General features: G+C 37.4%; 2 protein-coding genes across 2 annotated transcripts in view; one reads left to right on the forward strand and one right to left on the reverse strand.

Moving 5' to 3' along the window:
* The window catches only part of PLA2G4A (phospholipase A2 group IVA), a 343,561-nt gene that overhangs the window by 263,876 nt on the left and 63,609 nt on the right, over positions 1–16,076 (reverse strand). The window lies entirely within an intron of this gene.
* On the forward strand, positions 1,930–9,574 carry PTGS2 (prostaglandin-endoperoxide synthase 2). The gene is made up of 10 exons (XM_081025986.1): positions 1,930–2,681; positions 3,514–3,630; positions 3,754–3,897; positions 4,420–4,563; positions 4,862–5,043; positions 5,708–5,791; positions 5,914–6,160; positions 6,471–6,757; positions 7,136–7,283; positions 7,414–9,574. The coding sequence occupies exons 1-10, from the start codon at positions 2,627–2,629 to the stop codon at positions 7,821–7,823; spliced, it is 1,818 nt and encodes a 605-aa protein (XP_080882112.1). The 5' UTR covers positions 1,930–2,626; the 3' UTR covers positions 7,824–9,574.

Consider the following 16,076-nt stretch of genomic DNA (forward strand, 5'->3'; position numbering starts at 1 on the left):
CTTAGACTTCCTTTGTAAGCTGTTCCCATACTTTTCTCCTTTGACTCTTTTCTGATCGTATAGTACATAGAACTCTCTCCATTCTACTGTGAATTTATAGATAAAACCAAGCAGTTTAACCAAACAGATGTTTTTTTGTTGTTGTTGAATTTCCACTAGTATGAGGCTAGTTTCAATTTCTTTAAGTTCCAAGCAGTCTAAATGTGATTATTCTCTATGCCCTGTTTTGTCCTGACCTTTTAATTCGGTCTCGGCAAACAACAGTACACACTTCTATACACAGTAGGTATACAATTAAGATCTGATGAGGAAGATAATGATGATGCCAACTTTAAAATGAATTCAGGATTACACTGTAAAATTTTAGCACACTATCAGACCCAGAATATGGATTCTTACATGTCATCTAACCAAGCTTGAATCCTAAAAATCCATCGAAAATTTGAGTAGATACAACCTACTCATTTAAAATAAAATAGAAAATTGGATTTAAAGGATTGTTTTAAAACTCTATGCTCTTGACATTTCATGTAAGACTCAGTTCAATAAACGGAAGTGTTACAAATGGAATGATTAAATATGACTAGAGGAGGAGAAAATCTTCCTGGATGAAATGGAACTTTAGTCATTTGTGTCTCATGTAGAACCAGATAATGTGGACATTAAGCAAAATGGTAAAAAAAAAAAAATCCAAGTGAGTTCCTTTTTTTCTTTAAGACCTTTACAAACTGTAGTATCTGGTGTAGTTTTATTTCAGGTTTTATGCCATCCTTTTCCATGAATGCTACAAGTATGTGGCTTCATTAAACTTTTTAACTTCATTAAACTCTACTTTTGCTGCTGCTATTTTTTTAAAAAAGATTTTATTGGGGAAGGGGAACGGGACTTTATTGGGGAACAGTGTGTACTTCCAAAACTTTTTTCCAAGTCAAGTTGTTGTCCTTTCAGTCTTAGTTGTGGAGGGCGCAGCTGAGCTCCACGTCCAGTTGCCTGTTGCTAGTGGCAGGGGGGGCAGCCCACCATCCCTTGCGGGAGTGGAACCGGGAGTGGAACCGGGAGTGGAACCAGCAACCTTGTGGTTGAGAGCCCACTGGCCCATGTGGGAATTGAACCGGCAGCCTTCAGAGCTAGGAGCATGGAGCTCTAACCACCTGAGCCACCGGGGCAGCCCCTGCTACTATTTTTTTAAAAAAGTATTTCACCTTCACATATCCTTCACCACCACCCCCAAAAGGTAGCTACTAAAAAGCACAAAGGATGGAGAAATTCAAAATTATTCTAATCACCCTTCCTTTACATCCATTCTACCCAATTTCTCATCAAACTGTGTTCCAAATTAAGAATAGAAAATCAGCCCTAAATACAATCTTGTACTTTGACCCATTGTCACACTTTATCATCTTGAAAAAGGGGCACAGAAAGACAAACAAGAAAACTATTAAAATCTTCTTCCTCTTATTTGTATCTCTTGTTTGGGACTGGTGACCAAAATAGTGGAAACCACACAGCAAAGCAATAAATGCATTAAAGCAGATGTTCTGAATATTTAGCATCCTGGCAGATCCTGGGCACCTCTGCTTTCCTTGCTGATCAGAGGAGAGGAAATGTTATAGTGGCGGTGGCTGGCGCTCAAACGGACTATTACAGGACAACCGCTTAGGAGCAGTTCTGGGAGAGGAATTCACCGCCTTCCTCTCTAATCAGCAAGGAGGGGGTGGTGGTGTGGAGAACAGTATTTCTTATTCCTTATTTCTAAACACACCTTATCTATAGAGAGGAGTTACAGATATGTACACTGACTATAGCTCTATTTCATTCGACTAAACATTTCAAATAAACATTGAAAAAACTTGAAGCTATGTATGTGGTGCGTATGCACTAGGTGAAAGGTCGTCACGAAAAATCAGACATGACACGTTTGAAATACATGACACGTGTAAGACATGTCAGCGTTTGTGGGCTTTGCTTGTTCCAGTCCGTCCAGACTCACGCCCTTGGCATTCGGAAGGACGAGGGACCCAGACCTGGCGGCGGGACGGGGCTCCAGGGGATTCCCTCCGTGCGCTCTGGAACCTCTGGACCCCGATTCCCGTAGACGAAGCGCAGCGCCCCGCCATCCCCTCTCCCCCAGGGGGATTGTCTAGAAAATCGGCTCTGGGAAGAGCTGGGGCAAAGACGGGGAATAAGGAAAGGAATCGGGCGCAAACCCGAGCTCCGGGAACAGAGGAACTGCGGGCGGGAAACGTGGCGATCGGAGCGGGGAGGGTGACGATCCGTTGTGCACTACCTTGGGGAAACTGAGAGCAGCTTCCCGGGTTTCCGATTTTCTCAGTTGAGTAAAGAAAAAAAAAAAAGAAAATCCTCCCCCATCCGGGTCTTACGCAATTATTCTAGTGGGGGCCGGGAGTTGCGGGGGGGGGGGGCGGTAAGGAACCGCGGAAAGAAACAGTCATGGCATCACGTGGGCTTCGTTTTCACGCATAAAAGGAAGGTTCTCGCCGTTAGCTTCCAGTTGTCAAAGGACTTGCAGCGAGCGTCCGGAGTACGCCCAGGAACGCCACCCAGCGCCGCCTCCAGCCCCGCTGCCCGAAGCCCACGCACCGCAACGCCCTCGCCCGCGGCGGAGATGCTCGCCAGCGCCTTGCTGCTGCTCTACGCCACCCTGGCGCTCAGCTGTGCAGGTGGGTCCCTGGCGCCGCTCGCAGGGCGCTGCCCGCCCCGTGTCCGCTCTGACCTCGCGGAGGGGACGTCCCCCTCGCTCTGAAGGCTCTCCGGACACGGGAGGCCGTAGGACTTGGAAAAGAGCTTGGACTACTTGAGTTCAAAAGAATTGGAGGGGGGGGGTATATCCCAGCTTTGCCACTAGCTCATCACGGGCCAGTTCCTTAACTGGTCTGGGTCTCATTTTTCTCATTTGCTAAATAGGAATAGTGGTACTGATTTGCAGGTTGTCATTATGATAATACAGGAGCTGATCAATATATGGTGAAATGTGTGTGTGTGTGTGTGTGTGTGTATGTGTACCTACTGTTCTTGAGTGGAAATAATTGTTTTAAATAGCCTCGTGAGTGCTTTCCTGCCCCAGGAAAACCCAGGTTAACTTCTTTTAAGTTAGGCAAAATATTTGAAAAGTAAGCTGTTTTAACTTTGTAATTTTCCCTAAATTTTGATTAATATACCAGATCTATCCATTGGAATTTTGACAGTTCTACTTATTTGAGGTTCTTAAAAAGGCTAATTTGGACATCAGAAAAGTTACTAAGAAATAGCTTAGCAACATGATTTCTCAGGCTGAATAATATTCCGTTAGCCTTATTTAGAATAGAAAGTTGGTATTCCTACCGTATAACCATTCTGGGAGACAGGTTTAAAAAAAAATTGTTTTCCCGTGACTACCTGTATATTTCTTGCATTTCTTATTGTAAAATTGACCCACGGGAAGCAAAACAAATATTTAAATCAAGATTAAGACACTGAAGAATGATTTATTTACTGTCTTTACTTTTATTGTAGGAAATCCTTGCTGTTCCAACCCATGTCAAAACCGAGGTGTATGTATGAGTGTTGGATTTGACCAGTATAAGTGTGACTGTACCCGGACAGGATTCTATGGTGAAAACTGTACAACACGTAAGTTTGCCCTTGGATGCCCTCATTTCGAAGGGGGGTATATGTACCGCTATCATTTTACAGATTTGTGTCTTATAATGGGCCCCCTTAATTTCTCCTTCCTTTTTATTTTCTTTATTGCAGCTGAATTTCTGACAAGAATAAAGTTATTCCTGAAACCCACTCCAAACACAGTGCACTATATACTTACCCACTTCAAGGGAGTCTGGAACATTGTCAATAATATTCCCTTCCTGCGAAATGTAATTATGAAGTATGTGTTGACATGTAAGTACAGTCTCTTTCTAAGGTTTTCTGCTTCCTCAAAGAAAAATGTACTTTATAATACTCCAGATTGCTAAACCTAATCTAAAAACATATTTCCAACCTTGTCGAAATGACTTTAAATATATCTTTTTAGTGTGATTTTTAGCTTAATGGTCAAAAATATTGACATTTAAGTTTCATCCAGTTTATAAAGTCCTTTCTCACAGTCAGAATTCTACTTACAATCCTGCATACCTCTTCCAAGCTTTTTGGATGGTTATTTGAAAAATCAAGATGGCTAGATCATCCTATCTTATGTAACACATATATACTTTACTAAAGATGTACTTTCAGGAATCATTCTTTTTTAAGTACAAATGGCAGTTAGATTTTAAAGTGCAAGTGTTTTTAAAATAGAGTATCATTGTTGGCATTCAATTCAACCTCTGGTGCTACCATGTACATTTTACAATAAAAATGAATATTGATTTGCTTTGCATACGGGGAACAAGTAAAACAATTTCTTTCCCTTGAAAATTTCAGCCAGATCACATTTGATTGACAGCCCGCCAACCTACAATGCACAGTATGACTATAAAAGCTGGGAAGCCTTTTCTAACATCTCCTATTATACCAGAGCTCTTCCTCCTGTGGCTGATGACTGCCCCACTCCCATGGGCGTGAAAGGTGAGCGAGAGGAAGCAGAGATGTATTGCAATGGGGGTTGGAATGCTACTTAGAAAATTTGACCCTAAACTATCATTTGTTCGTTAATAAAAGTATAGCGTTTTTCCTTGCTTATGCATATCTATGGAGATATGTTTTTTGAAAGTGTGAATCTATGTAAACGATTCCATGAAGTGAACAGGCATTTTGGTATAATGTCTCAATGTTTTCACATTTTTTCATTAAAACTGTGTTCATAATAGATCACTGTCTGCTTTCTCGAATATAGAGATGGATTCTTAGCTTTCTCGTTTTTCAGGAAAGAAAGAGCTTCCTGATTCAAAATTGATTGTGGAAAAATTTCTTCTAAGGACAAAGTTTGTCCCTGATCCCCAGGGCACAAATTTGATGTTTGCGTTCTTTGCCCAGCACTTCACCCATCAGTTTTTCAAGACAGATCACAAGCGAGGACCAGCTTTCACCAAAGGACTGGGTCATGGGGTAAGACAGCACTAAAGCAAAATGATAGCAAATCATAGTGAAGTACTTAAAGACCATATGTTTTTTTGCCACACCAAATAACTGACCCTCTTTTAAAAAAATGTCCTATTTATAAAAACTTGAATGGAGTTTTCATTTTAATTCAATGGTTCAGTAAAAATACATACCCATACATATATACAGATATTATTTGTAATTTGACTCATATTTTTAGTTCAAAATGTTAGCACTACAAAAATGTTGCATCTTCAAAAAACATGTTTGTACCCTGATTATGCTGCTTTAAATATTATAAGGCAAGTTTTCAGCAGCATTGTTATCTCTTGGATTTCAATGGTATAGTTTAAGTTTATTGATAAGAATTTTATATCAATAAATTTTGTTGTTTTTTAAAGGAAATGCCATATAATTATAGTGAAGCATGTGATATATTTGTAAGCTTCATATAAGATACTGATACTTTTAAACATGAAACATATATAGGTTTGTAGCTTCAGTAGAAAAACTATTTTCACATTTTGTGGCTATGAAATGTGTTTTTATTGAAAAATTTTAATCAAAGCAAGCTAAGTCATCAAATTGTTTAATGATTAATTATATCATAGACATTTATACAAGAACAACTTTAACAGCAACACATTGAAATTTCCCCATAATCTTCTAGGTCGATTTAAATCATATTTATGGTGAAACTTTGGATAGACAGCATAAACTGCGCCTTTTCAAGGATGGAAAACTGAAATATCAGGTTTGTTGCATTTGAATATTAAGAATTAGTTACAACTCACCACTTATGTTTTAAAATCTCTGATTAAAATTCATTTCTTAACTTTTTAATGAATGCTTACTTACTACCTTTTTTTTTAAAAGATAATTGATGGAGAGGTGTATCCTCCCACAGTCAAAGATACTCAAGTGGAGATGATCTATCCCCCTCATGTCCCTGAACACCTGAGGTTTGCTGTGGGGCAGGAGGTGTTTGGTCTGGTGCCTGGTCTGATGATGTATGCCACGATTTGGCTCCGAGAACACAACAGAGTGTGCGATGTGCTTAAACAGGAGCATCCAGAATGGGATGACGAGCGGTTGTTCCAGACAAGCAGGCTGATACTGATAGGTAAGGAAGATGAGGAAATCATTTAAATAAAGCCATCTTTCCTGGGGAGAAAGCTAGTGTGTAACCTCTGCTGTATTTGAAGTAATCCCCAGGGGCTGGGTGTAGGGGGGTCATGAATTCACAATCACATGCTCCATATGAACTGCATCTTTGAGCATGACTGTAATATAACTACCTTTTGATTTGATGGTAAAAAGGAAAAAGCAGAAGGGAAGGAATAATAGCAAATTAAAGAAACTGCATTGCCGTTGCTTGAAAGTTAATGATCACAAAGCATTAATGTTCTACATTCTTTATTTTGTGCAAATAGGAGAAACTATTAAGATAGTGATAGAAGACTATGTACAGCACTTGAGTGGCTATCACTTCAAACTGAAGTTTGACCCAGAGCTGCTTTTCAACCAACAATTCCAGTACCAAAACCGCATTGCTGCCGAGTTTAACACGCTCTACCACTGGCACCCCCTCCTGCCTGACACCTTTCAAATTGAAGACCAGGAGTACAACTATCGACAGTTTCTCTACAACAACTCTATATTAATGGAACATGGGCTTACTCAGTTTGTTGAATCATTCAGCAGGCAAATTGCTGGCAGGGTAAGCATTATTATTGAAAAACAAAACAAAAGCAAGGACTAGGGCTAACTAGAATTTCTGCCACAGCAGTGGTTTCCGTTCAACTTACTAAACAAGTAATTATGTTGCAAGTAAAATTCTTTTCTTGAAACAAGAAGCCTCACATTTTTCTGAAACATCAAAGCTTTTAGTCTAGAGTTATCAAATGGCAATATGTCATCATACCTTAACTACAGATATTTTCAAAAACTTTCCATAATCTTACATAAATATTTCAAAGTTTAGGTCTCAGCTGGGAGTGTAGATCTCACCTACTTTATTACCCAAGGGATGCTTTTAAAATAGAAATTGTAACTATGCCTGAAATTTTTGTTTTATGATGTCATTTATTTTCCCCAGGTTGCTGGTGGCAGGAATCTCCCAGCTGCAATACAACACGTAGCAAAGGCCTCCATCGACCAGAGCAGACAGATGAAATATCAGTCTCTGAATGAGTACCGCAAACGCTTTCTGATGAAACCCTATGAATCATTTGAAGAACTTACAGGTGAGAAAGATTCAAAGGTGAAATGGAAATAGCAGAAGAAGCTGCACGCAAACTGAGCAAAGGGGTAAAATTATCGTTTTTATTCTGTGAAGTTTCACCTTGGTCGTCTCTGTCTTTGTCACCTTCACAGGAGAGAAGGAAATGGCTGCAGAGTTAGAAGCCCTATATGGTGACATTGATGCCATGGAGCTATATCCTGCCCTTTTGGTAGAAAAGCCACGTGCAGATGCCATCTTTGGTGAGACCATGGTAGAACTTGGCGCACCTTTCTCCTTGAAAGGACTTATGGGCAATCCTATATGTTCTCCTAACTACTGGAAACCTAGCACTTTTGGTGGAGAAGTAGGTTTTAAAATCATCAACACTGCCTCAATCCAGTCTCTCATCTGCAATAACGTGCAAGGCTGTCCTTCTACTTCATTCAGTGTTCAAGACCCAAAACCCACCAAGACAGTGACCATCAATGCAAGCCCTTCCCACTCTGGATTGGATGATATTAATCCTACAGTACTACTGAAAGGACGTTCAACTGAACTGTAGAAGCCTATTGATCATATTTATTTATTTATATGAACAATTTCTTTTAATTATTTAATATTTATATGAAACTCTACGTGACTTAATGTCTTCTGTTAAGGAGAGCGGGGTTATACATGTGAAGATTTTTATGTCACTAATTTAAAGATGTCTTTTCTTCAAGGTAAAGGGAAAAAGCAGTTTCCATTCTTTTTTTATAAAGTAATGGGAGATGAATTTGACATCGTTTTTACTTGAATTTCAATTTAGATTGTTACAGTAAGAACCAAGGCAAAGATGATTGAATGTTGAAGTGCTGTTAGAAGATGACAAAATGCTGCAAGTTTCTTTCTACACTATTGATACTTACAGTGTATCTTCCTTGATACATTAGAAGTAACGACCTGCAGACTCTTCCTTTTATTTTCTTCTTTTAGCCATTCTGCCAAGGGAAACTCCTTTTTGATCAGGTTACTTCTTCCACTTTGTTTTCCTGGTTTTATGATCTGAGTTCATCTTTCTTTGGACTCTGTCTATATTTTCTCATCTGAACTTTTGCAAGTTTTCAGGAAAACCTCAGCTCAGGACTACTATTTAGTTCCTCCTAAGAGGAATAAAAGAAAACAAAAGCCCTCAAAATAGGCCTTGACAAAAAGTTATGCTTGGAAGGCAGAGAACTTTGTAATTAATTTTAACTGTGTAACCAAAGAAGCCTACAAAGAAGACAATACCTTAGAAAGAACTGTAGGGGGTTCTTGACAGGAAGAAAGTTATATTCCTATTCTAATGAATGTCCTTTCTCCTTTAAAAACAAAAGCAAATAATTCCTGAATAGTTCCCAGGAACACAGTGCTTCTTTTCCACATCTCATTGTCAGCTGACATTTTCTGGTACTGTACATTGTTACTTAATTTATTGAGAATTATTATTTATGTTTTGTTAGGATATTATTGTTATGAACTGAGTTGAATCCTGAAGTTGCTGTTTTTGGTTTTGTTTTGTTTTTTGCATTATGTCAGAATCACTATATCTTCATGAGGATACCTCGCTGAATTATTTTTGAGTTTAACAAATTACCTCTCTGAATTATAAGAAAGTATTGGATTAAGATTTCTGAATAAATTTTCAGGAACCCAACTCTGGTACATTGAGATCTATAAAGTTGGAAGTTATGTCTTTAAGGTTTACCTATACACCAGCCCACAGAGAGCATTGTGTCTCATTAGCCTGGATGTGTTATAAGACTGACCTTTCATACATTTTTCAAGGACCTGTGGATGGTTCATTAATTCATTCAACCATAAGTTATTGAGGAGACATTCTGTGCAAAGCACTGTAGATTTTAATATTTTTAAATCAAGCACTGATCATGGATAACATTAGTATTTGTGTAAATAATTAAAAGCATGTCTCAGGCAGAGGGAGAAAATGAAATTTCATTAAAGAGAACTAACTCAGGGGAATTTTTATTTAAGATTTTTTGTTTAAAAGGTTTATCGTTAAAAAAGAAATAATCAATATTAGAAAGGCTTGTATGAAAAACTGTTCACTTCACTGATTTAAAAAGTAATTTGCTATTAACATTAACCTGCTGTCTGAACCTAGGAATTGGGACTGTGTATATGAATGTTTTGGTGCCTGAGACAAATATGTATTTAAATTAACTTATGTAAAATATCAGTGTTGAAATATATCTGTTTATTTTTATACTATTTAATAATTGAAAAGTCTCTTCTAAAATAAATTGACTGTTTCTATATATCTTTGTCTATGACATATGATTTGTCTAAAGTGTTATACTTAAAGTAGATCATTGTCTTGTATTCCATCTATTCCAAACTAGTCTAGCCCTTAATGAAATGATTCTGCCCTCAGTCATCCCGAGTCTTCCTAGGATCACTATTTATAATTTCTTATTCATGGAGATAACCATATTGGAAAAGGTGTGCTTTGTGCTGTAGCACAACAAGCAACAAACTTGTTTTCATTGCCTAATCTAAAAGAAGGAGAAAAAAAAAAACAAGTACACGAAAGGCAAAGAATAAGAAAAGAGTGACTAAGAAGGTACAAAATTAAAAAGGAAGTTCAAAGAGGAAGAGACTATATTCAGTTGGGCAAACCATTGATACCTGGCTCTCTGGCTTCTGTTGTACCCCTACTCTTGACATGTTGGTAGTTTCAATTCAACATTCAGACGGGCCACATAATTGACATTCTCCCTGGCCTCTCTCTTCCTTGGCCTCCATTACTGTGATAACTTCTTCCACCATATTTTCCGTGATCATACCTACCTTGATCTCATCATTAATTACTGTGTCATTTTCCAAACCTTGATTTCCTTTTTTACCAACACTAACAGCTCACCTATTTCAGTATTCACACTCTAATTTCTAACTCTCCTACTGACCTACTAACCCATCAACTTCATCATTAAACTATTTATCACCCCATTTATCTTCACATTTCCTTCCTTATGCATGTAGCTCAGATTCTATTGCCCACCATTATAATCGTTCCCTCAATTCCATCTACGCTCCCTCCATTGTACTTAAACTGGCACAAATAATTTCAGCCATCCTCCTAATCTGTTTGACTTCCGGGTAGCCTTAAACACAAATGTCTATAGCTCCTTTTCTGAAAGATTTTTTTTTTTCTTGACTTCATGATTTGATAGTCTCCTGGTTTTTCTCCACCTTCACAGAGTGCTACTACTCATATTTTTTAAAAGCTTTTCATCTTCTGCTGTATCTATAAATTGAAGTATCTTTATCTCCTTCTCTTCTTTATCTGCAATCTTCCCGGGGAATCCCATCCAAGCTCATAAATTGAAACACTAATCACTCCCAAATTTACATCTCCAGAGCCAACTTCTAATTGTCAATTGACAAATTCTCCACTCAAATACATAAATAATGGCTTATTTTATATCTGCACTCTCAGCATCATATACCCAAAATAATAATAATCCAAAGTTAAGGATACCACCATTCCCTAGTTGTCAAGCAAAAACTCTTTCCTTCATGCCCATAGCCAATCCAATACCAATCTGGAGGCTACCCATTAATAAATCCTAAATCTGTTGCCTTTTCTCCAACTCCACTACTGTACTACTAACCTAGTCAGTACAATAATCTCTTAACTGGTTTCCCCTCTTCTATTTTTGCCTCCCTCCAAACCATTTTTACTTATGAATGGTCATTTTCAAACATGAATCAGATTATGTGCTTCCCCTATTTGAAACCTTCCTGTACCTTCTTATTACACAATGGATAAATCTAAACTCCTTATCCTGTCATAGGAGGGTCTCAGTGATCTGTCCCCTGCCTATCTATTTGATCTCATCTACAGGAATTCCTCATCCTTGTTCATTGTGCTCCAGCCATGTTTCTTCTGCTTTGCTCTCGAGCAGTGGTTTCAAGCTATTGGCCCTATCTAGAATGTTACTTCTGCAGATTTTCCCATGGCTGGATCCTTCTCAACAATCAAATCTCGGCTCAAATTTCCCCTCTTAGAAAAGCCTTCTCCAAGCACCTAAGCTAAAGCAACTACTAAACCTATTTTGCTTTTATATGGCAGTTATTTCTATCTGATATTATCTTGATTTGTATGTTTTTTGTACTTACTATCTATATTCCCTCACTAGAATTTCATGTCTACGAAAGCAAGGACCTTGTTTGTACTGTTTGCTGCTCTCAGAACAGTGTCGGACATTTAAAAGACATTCAAAAGTATTCAATAAATCAATAGGAATAGGCTTCATGAAAGAAGTTGTTGATTTTTGAATACGAGGCCTGACAATTAAGTTCACGAACTTGTTGCACCGCTATTGCTAACAATTTTTGATATCAGAGGGATTATTCATTATGAATTTGTACCAACTGGACAGTTAACCAAGTTTATAATTTGGAAGAGCTGAAAAGGCTGCGTGAAGAAATTAAACAACCTGAACTTTTCACCAACAATTCATGGCTCTTGCATCACAACAATGTACCAGCTCACACGGCACTGTCTGTGAGGGAGTTTTTAACCAGTAAACAAATAACTGTATTGGAACACCCTCCCTATGCATATGATCTGGCCCCCAGTGACTTCTTTCTTTACCTGAAGATAAAGGAAATATTGAAAGTCATTTTGATGACATGCAGAACATCAAGGGTAATAGGACAACAGCTCTGATGGCCATTCCAGAAAAAGAGTTCCCAAATTGCTTTGAAGGGTGGACTAGGCACTGGCGTCAGTGTGTAGCTTCCCAAGGGAAGTACTTCAAAGGTGACGATAGTGATATTCAGCAATGAGGTATGTAGCGCTTTTTCTAGGATGAGTTTGCAACCCTAATTGTCAGACTTCATATAGAGTAAAACCTTAAAAAACAGAGACATCCATTCTAGAAAACAGTTCAGCAGTTTCTTCTAAACTTAAAAATTGATTATCATGTATACCAGTTTTCTACTGATGCTATAACAAATTACCACAGTCTAACTGGCTTAAAACAACACAAATTTATTATCTACATTTCTGGATGTCAGAAGTAAGAAATAACTCTCATGAGTTAAAATCAAGGTGTCCATAGAGCTGTGTTTCTTCTGGATGCTCTAGGGGAGAATCTGTCTCTCACCTTTTCCAGTTTCTGGAGGCTACCTGCATTCCTTGTCTATCATCAAAGTCAGCATGGTAGTATCTTCTAACATCTCTAACTCTGACCCTCTTGCCTTCCTCCAAAAAGAACCCTTTTGGGGATTCTTTATTTTGGGCCCACGAAGATAATGCGAAAAAATTTCCCCTTCTCATGATCTTTTTCACATATACAAAGTCCCTTTTGCCATGGAAGGCAACATATTCACAGGTTCTAGGGATTGGGACACGGACATCTTTGGAGGTCCATTATTTTGCCTAGCATATCATACAACTCAGCAATTACTCTCATGGGCATTGATCCCAGAAAAAGAAAAACCGAGATCCATGCAAAAATCTGTACATGAATGTTCATAGCAACTTTATTCATAACAGCCAAAAACTGGAAATAATCCAAATGTCCTTCAAAGGTTAATGGTTAAATTGTGGCAAACTGTGCTATACCCATACGATGGAGTACTATGCAGGAAAATAAACAAACAAACAATTGATACATGCAACAACTTGGATGGAACTCAAAGAAATTCTGCTGAATGAAAAAACAAGCCAATCATAAAAGTTACCTACTGTGTGATTCTATTTATATAACGTACTTGAAATAACAAAACTACAGGAATGGAGAGCAGATTAGTGGTTACCAGATTAGGGATGGAGGTAGCTACAGCTAAAAAGGGGTAGCATATGCTGATTGAACATTTCTGTTATCTTGACTGTGGTGGTAGTTCCACAAAGCTACATAGGTGACATAATTGCGTAGAAACACACACACACACACACACACACACACACACACACACACGTATAAATGGTGAAGCCTGAATAAGCTCTGTGTATTTCACTAAGTTTTGATATTTTACTACAATTATGCAAGATGTCAAACTTGTGGGAGGAGGTGTAGAAGTTGCATGGTACCTCTCTATACATTTCTTTGCAACTTCCTGTGAATTAATAGTTATTTCAAAACAAAAAGTTAAAAAAATAAGGAAGAGATGCAATATCATTCTTGGTGGAAGGAACAGGTTGACAGGCCATTTTTGTACCATGTGATTTCCTTAACCCTTATCCAAACTGCCACAGTAGATTAGACCCAACCCAAGCTGAGGAAATAAAATGATCTCTCCAAGGAATTTAATTAGGATGGAGATTCTAGTTCAGCCAGACAATTATACTGTTGAAAATGGTGTCAATGCAATCTAATGGGTAAACCAGAAAAGTCTTTTCAATAAGTGGTAAGGGAACAATTGAATACCCCACGAAAAGAAAGAACCTCAATTATACCTCACAGTACACAAATTAATTCAAGATAGTTCACAGATCTACGAGTAAAAGCTAAAAGTAAAAAGCTTCAAGAATGAAATAGTATAATATGTTCATGAACCTAGGGTAGACAAAGGATTTTAAATTTTATCCAGAAAGTATGAACCATAAAAGAAAAAATTTAATAAAGTAGACTTCATAAAATTAGAAAATTTGCTCACCAAAAGACTACCCTAGGAAGATAAATAGACAAGATACAGACTCATAGGAAATAGTCATAATACACATATCTAACAAAGGACTATATATAGAATATATATATATAGACTAATATGGAATATATAGATAATTCCTCTATCAGTAAAAAGACAATTAACTTAATAAAAAACAAAAGCAGGAACTTAAACAGGATGATATATGAATATCCAATAAGTACATTAAAATGTGTTCAACATCATTAGTCATCAGGGAAATGCAAATTAAAACCACAGCGAGGTACTGCTACATTCCTATTAGAATCATTAAAATGTAAAGGATTAACTAAAATGGTTAATTTCATATGTCAAGTTGGCTAAGCTATGGTGCCCAGTTGCTTGCTCAAACACCAGCCTAAATCTTGCTATAAATAAATTTTTAGATGTGACTAACGTTGAAATCAGTAGACTTTGAGTAAGCATATACTTCTCCAGGAGGTGGTGAGCCTCATCCAACCAGTTGAGGGCATTGAGAGCAAAGACTGAGGCTCCCAGAAAAAGAAAAAATTCTCAAGACAGCACCATAACAACTCTGCCTGAGTTTCCAGCCTGCAAATTTCTATCTTTAACATAGAATATAATGTACAAAGAAAAAGAACTCTCAGTCATTCTATCTGGATAGAGGGTTTACCATGTTAGAACAGTTAGTAAAGATTAGAAATGTGAATGGGTCATCCTATTTCTTATAAATGGTAATGTTTTTGGCATATCATAAGCAATTACTGTATATAGATTTTAATACACATCACTTATGTGAAAGTAACTTATTTAATAATTACAAAAATGAATAATAGAGTGAGTAATGAAAAATCAAAGCAAGTCACTGCAAAATTGAAATAATTCTTATAAAGTTCACGTACTACAGCTCATGTACTTCATTCACAAGAAAGCATTTCAGGACCTCAATGAAAGGCAATTTCTTTTTGATTAGGGCACTTACTGATAGTTAGAAAGATGGAAAAAATAGAAAGTAAGTAAATAGACACTCCAAATTAAAATCTAGAGTGATATATGGCTATTACATATTTCACAATATTTGAGTGATCACTTTAGTAACAAGAAACTGTTATTTATCATTTTCAAAATTGAACCCCTGATGTTCCCTCACTTTCCTTCATGCCACATAAATAGGTATAGATAGATATCTGTGACATGTGTTATAACTTATTTAATAATTATATTTTAACAACAATATAGATTTAGGAAACTCAAAGCTGCTTTTTATTATGTAGTTTTCAACAAAGCTGAGATTTGAAGAGAGATTTAAAAATCACAATTGTCCCCCGATTTCATCTCCAATTCCCGTGTACTATTAAGGATTCAAGTGCTTGCAGAGCTTAGCTACAGTCTAAGAAGCAGAGGGCAGTAGTTTAAGATAACTCATACACAGTTTGGCAAATCATTCTGTTTTTCAATCCAGACAAAAGATACTACATTTGAGGACCTTCATTAAATACAATCAATATTCAAAAGGGGTCGTATTGCTCTCATGATAATTAAATGCCCTAAATTAAGTAGAATGTATGTCTATGTAAATTTGCTCAGAAAAATAAATGGCCAAACTGCCTATAAGCTGAACCCATGGATAGAACTTCAAAGAATAGATATTTATTTGATTAAATAAGGAAAACGGGACCAGTTAATCTTCAGTTTACTTCCCAATCAGTTTTTTTCCTAGACAATTTATCATGGAAACCAAACGGAAGATGCATTAAGATTTGGGCTGGTCTTGTGCCTTCGCTTCTCACGCTTCAGGTTCTTGTGTTGTCGTGCAAACAGAAATATTCAGCTTCTTGTGTTGTTGTGCGAGTGGACTCTGTCCAGATAGCGTTCACTGGCCCTCTTGCGTACCTGAGTATTCCCAACAGATGATGTGTAAGCATTATAGTATGACTTTCCCTGGCTATTACTCAATATCTGCTCATGATGAGAACATCCATGAAACACAGGGTGGGGTATATTTCACATGCTCTTGAAAGAGTGTTTTCTACTTACATAGTTCTCAGAAAGAACCAAGGAAGACAGGCCAATGGGTAAACAATCTCGTTCAGCAAAAAATATTGGAGATGATGCAAAGGACAGGAATGCTCCTTTCATCCACACCCTGAAACCTACCACTTAAAATGTAAACTTT

Source organism: Rhinolophus hipposideros (assembly GCF_964194185.1).
Source record: "Rhinolophus hipposideros genome assembly, chromosome: 19".
Lineage (NCBI taxonomy): Eukaryota > Metazoa > Chordata > Mammalia > Chiroptera > Rhinolophidae > Rhinolophus > Rhinolophus hipposideros.

Bases quoted from the DNA above. Each gene is read 5' to 3' on its own strand.
- PTGS2 (XM_081025986.1), top strand. From the start codon at position 2,627: ATGCTCGCCAGCGCCTTGCTGCTGCTCTACGCCACCCTGGCGCTCAGC. The intron at 3,898-4,419 runs GTAAGTACAGTC...TGAAAATTTCAG, and splicing joins TATGAAGTATGTGTTGACAT to CCAGATCACATTTGATTGAC. The intron at 4,564-4,861 runs GTGAGCGAGAGG...CTCGTTTTTCAG, and splicing joins CACTCCCATGGGCGTGAAAG to GAAAGAAAGAGCTTCCTGAT.